This window comes from Myotis davidii, unplaced genomic scaffold (genome assembly GCF_000327345.1).
Source record: "Myotis davidii unplaced genomic scaffold, ASM32734v1 scaffold147, whole genome shotgun sequence".
Lineage (NCBI taxonomy): Eukaryota > Metazoa > Chordata > Mammalia > Chiroptera > Vespertilionidae > Myotis > Myotis davidii.
This window is the reverse complement of record NW_006383010.1, coordinates 10,278,110-10,282,150: the sequence shown is the minus strand read 5'-3', so window position 1 is coordinate 10,282,150 and position 4,041 is coordinate 10,278,110. Positions and strand designations below refer to the sequence as shown.

General features: G+C 38.1%; 1 protein-coding gene across 1 annotated transcript; it reads right to left on the bottom strand.

The window, feature by feature from the left end:
* Positions 1–755: 755 nt before the first annotated feature.
* Positions 756–1,802, bottom strand: TAAR9 (trace amine associated receptor 9). Its single transcript, XM_006778486.1, has one exon. The coding sequence runs from the start codon at positions 1,800–1,802 to the stop codon at positions 756–758; it is 1,047 nt and encodes a 348-aa protein (XP_006778549.1).
* Positions 1,803–4,041: the final 2,239 nt, after the last annotated feature.

The window sequence follows — 4,041 nt, the reverse complement described above, 5'->3', positions numbered from 1 at the left end:
CAAAGAGAGAACTCTAAAGTGAAAAATAATGTGAATTTGAATTAGCTTTTTTATAAAATCATTTTATTTCAAATTACTTTTTAAAAATGACAGAAACCATCCTTTTGTCCACAAGCTTATTTGACCATAATAAATTATGTTTTTTCCAAAGTAAGGTGTAGCATAAAATCATATAATCACTGTATATGATTTTTGTGAACATGTTCTAAAATGAAGGGAAGTGTTGCCAGGGTTCAGAAAACACCAGAGTCTCGGTGTTTTCTAGACAATCCAGTTACTAGGAAGTTCCACATTTCAGGTTTTATAAACTCATTTTAGATTTTAAAAAGTTTCAGACAAAATATGCTTTAAAGAAGATTTTTGTCCCCAAAGAATCTAAATTGCAAGTTAGGCAGAGACTTGTTTTATCCTGTATGTATTTTAGAAAATTGAACATTGGTATTAAGTGTGGGAGAAACTGCAAGGCTTCAATTATTTGAAAAAACAAATAGGAAATTGAGAAGGCATTGGAAATTACCATAAAAATTTAAAAAACCATAGACAGATACTAAGTGGGAAGTAGTCATCACATTTTATTCACCCATCACTAAATTTTTAAAATTTAATGTGAAAATGCCTGAAGATGACAAGGGCTTTGTTAAATGTAATATCCTCCTACTTGGCAAATGATTACAGTTGCTGCTCTAGAGTCAAGTGTTTAATTTTGCACTTGACCTTAATTCCATGTTAATTTTGAAGTCCCTGGAGTAATCTTGTTAATCTATATCTGCTTCCTCAGAAAATAAGTTAATTGTTGATGAATCACTCCTGAAGACTTTGCCACTTACAATAAGTTTTATTGCCTTCCGAAACCATGGGTAAAAGAAAGCATATATCAAGGGGTTCATAGCTGAATTATAATAAACACACCACACTAAAATCTCATACACATAAGGAGGAGTTATAAAATTCATATAAGCATCGATCACAGCATCAATGATGTATGGCAGCCAAGAGACAAGAAATGCTGCCATAGCAATACCCAACGTTTTAGCAGCTTTTCTCTCCCTCTTTGCTACTCTTTCCTTGTAACTCTCTGAGGAGGACTGAGCTTGGCTGGCTGTACTTTCAATCTTCCTAGCCTGATGTTTAGCTACCAAAAATATCTTACCATATATAATCACCATGGCCACAGTGGGTATAAAGAATAGAAGAAAACAAAGTAGAACCCAATTTTGATTCAATGGAGCCTGACAGCCTCCTATACAGGTTAGAGCAACTACTAGTTCCTCAATTCCTTCTTCATTGGCCCCAGTGTAAAAAACAGAAAAACTATAGGTGACAGAAAAGAACCAAGAGAGAACAATGCATATTCCTGACACCGAGACAGTGAACTTGGTGGGATAGGTCAGAGGATCCGTAACAGCGATGTATCTATCAATGGAGATACAGCATACATGAAGTAAAGACGCAAAACAGAAGGCAGTATCGAAACATGTATGAAATTTACAGTAACTCTCCCCGAAGTACCAGCAGCTCTCCACAGACCTCACTGTGCTGAAGGGCATCACCGTCACTCCCACCAGGAAGTCAGCACAGGCCAGGGATGCAATCAGAAAGTTGGTAGGTGTGTGCAGCTGTTTGAAGTGCAGGATAGCGGTAATGACCAGTAAGTTCCCGAACACGGCCAGCACAGCCCCCAAACCAAGGAAGGCGTACAGAATGGCTCGAGGTCCTGGAGAGTAAGGCGTCTTAACACAGGAGCCGTTCACATGCTCGTAGCAGAGTTCCACTGCTTCAGCTTGGGAGGAGTTGTTCACCATGCCTTCTCATGGGAGTGACTTCAAAGTTCTCAGATTTTCTGTTTCAGCAATTTAAAACAAGGAGATAACTATTTGAAACACTGTGGCAAAGAAAAAATATAGTTAAAATGAAAGTTAGGAACTTTTCTACCTTTTTTTTTGCATATTAACTATAACCTCTTAGTCTTTCCAAAAAGTACTTATTCCCAAATTTTTAATATATTTAGAGTGGAAACTTGTTGCAGAATTCCATTAAACTTATAGTCAAATTTAGTACTAAATAATTGGCTGGCAGTATACTTAGTCCAGTGTTATATATTATCATATATTTTATAGAATGTAATTTGCTAATCATTAGAAAATCCCTTCATTGTGTTTACCTTTTGAAATCTCACCTATAAACACCTGAGTTGAGAAATAATTAGGGGACCAATAGCTGAGTTTTATTTACTAAGTTATCTCCCCTGAGCAACCACTTCACAATAATTAAACCATTCTTCATTTTTTTTTCAAGAAGAAGTAAATTGCATCTCCTTCAAATTGTAACCTCAAAAATCCCTATAGTATAGAGTGTGAAGGCTGAAGAAACATTTACTTATAATAGCTTGCTAAACTTACTTGCTGAATATATTTCTTTCATTGCTTATATTCCCAGAGTTTGTGTTTTGTTTTTGAGTTTTATCGCCATTCATAGTTTAGACAGCTGGAGATGATTTGGAGAACTAATCTCATCAAGTTGATACTAATATAATCAGTGTATAAGTATTTTTTGGGCTAATAGACAGTTTTAGATGTCTAAAATCAGTAATATTGATTAAAATAAGCAGCGACTCACCTTCCCATCCTTAAAATGCAAAACAGTATGGTTTGAAACCTTTCACCGAGGAGTAGGCAACATCTGGGATGATCTGGAGGGGTGTATGTAGATTAGTCATATCTCTGGAAGGAATGGATTTATGCTAAGTCATCCAAGGTGCAACTAGAGACCAAACAATATTGAATAATTAATTTTTAAAATATATTTTGTTGATTTTTTTTTTTTTTTTACAGAGAGGAAGGGAGAGGGATAGAGAGTTAGAAACATCAATGAGAGAGAAACATCGATTAGCTGCTTCCTGCACACCTTCTACTGGGAGGTACATGCCCTTGACTGGAATCTAACCTGGGACCTTTCAGTCCACAGGCTGACGCTCTATCCACTGAGCCAAACCGGTCAGGGCAATAATTAATTTTTGCTTTATTTAACCATGCATCTAAATTTTAGTCTTTGAGGTAGAGGCTGGACTATTTTTATTACCATTTAACTCATAGTCTGGCCTCTGTTGAAGGGTAGTATCCTAGAAGAACATATGTACATACAGTTGTGTATGTGGACCTTTTATCCATATACCCGTATTCTCTAGGGATAGGCTTCCCCAGTCTGTGAATTTTGAATTCATCCATTTTTACTTTTACTTCCCAGTTTATATTTATATTATATTATATTTATATTCCCTCACTGGCCTGACCGCATAAATCTAAGTCTCTTCCATACGAAGTATCTTCCAATTACTCTTGGGAGGCCTCAGATGGGTGCATCCATGTGCTCACAAGATGGCCTACCCAATAAAATCACCATGTGACAGGCCCCACCCCTCTGAGTTCTTCTGCCTCAGCTCTCCTAATCAAGTCTACCACATCTTTCAAGCTGGCTGAAGGAATTTCACCACTGCCACCATGGCTGGGACCTTGACTGAGAGTCTGAGTGTCTGTGTAAAGATGCTGTCTCTTCAGCACTCCCCACCTCACTGGTGCCCAAGTGCTGCTGCTGCTGTGCTAAGGGAGAGTGATGCTTCCTCAGGTCTCTATACTCGGGCCCTAAAAGAGCCGCCTTCAATGCTATAGTGTCTGAACGCAACCCCCGCCCCCCAGAAGCAAAGATACTTGAGGGATGTGCACTCCTGAGACGCACATGTTGGTGTTTAATAGCTTTCACAAGTACATGAAACTAGGGCTTCTCAAAGAAATGACTCATTCAAGCAATGGGACAGAGGAGACACAGGAAGAAATTGAAACATATTGAAAAGGAATTTTTGGACTGGAACCCGGATTCTTTGTCCATCAGAGTCGAAGAATGAATCCACAGACAGAGGGTAGTACAGCAAAGGTGGAGATTTATTGAAGAACAAGTACAGACTTCCATGTGGGGAGGGAGAAAGAGACCCACCGACTTCCTGTTTCCATTGTTTATAAAGGCTGCAGTTCATGTACTCTGATATCC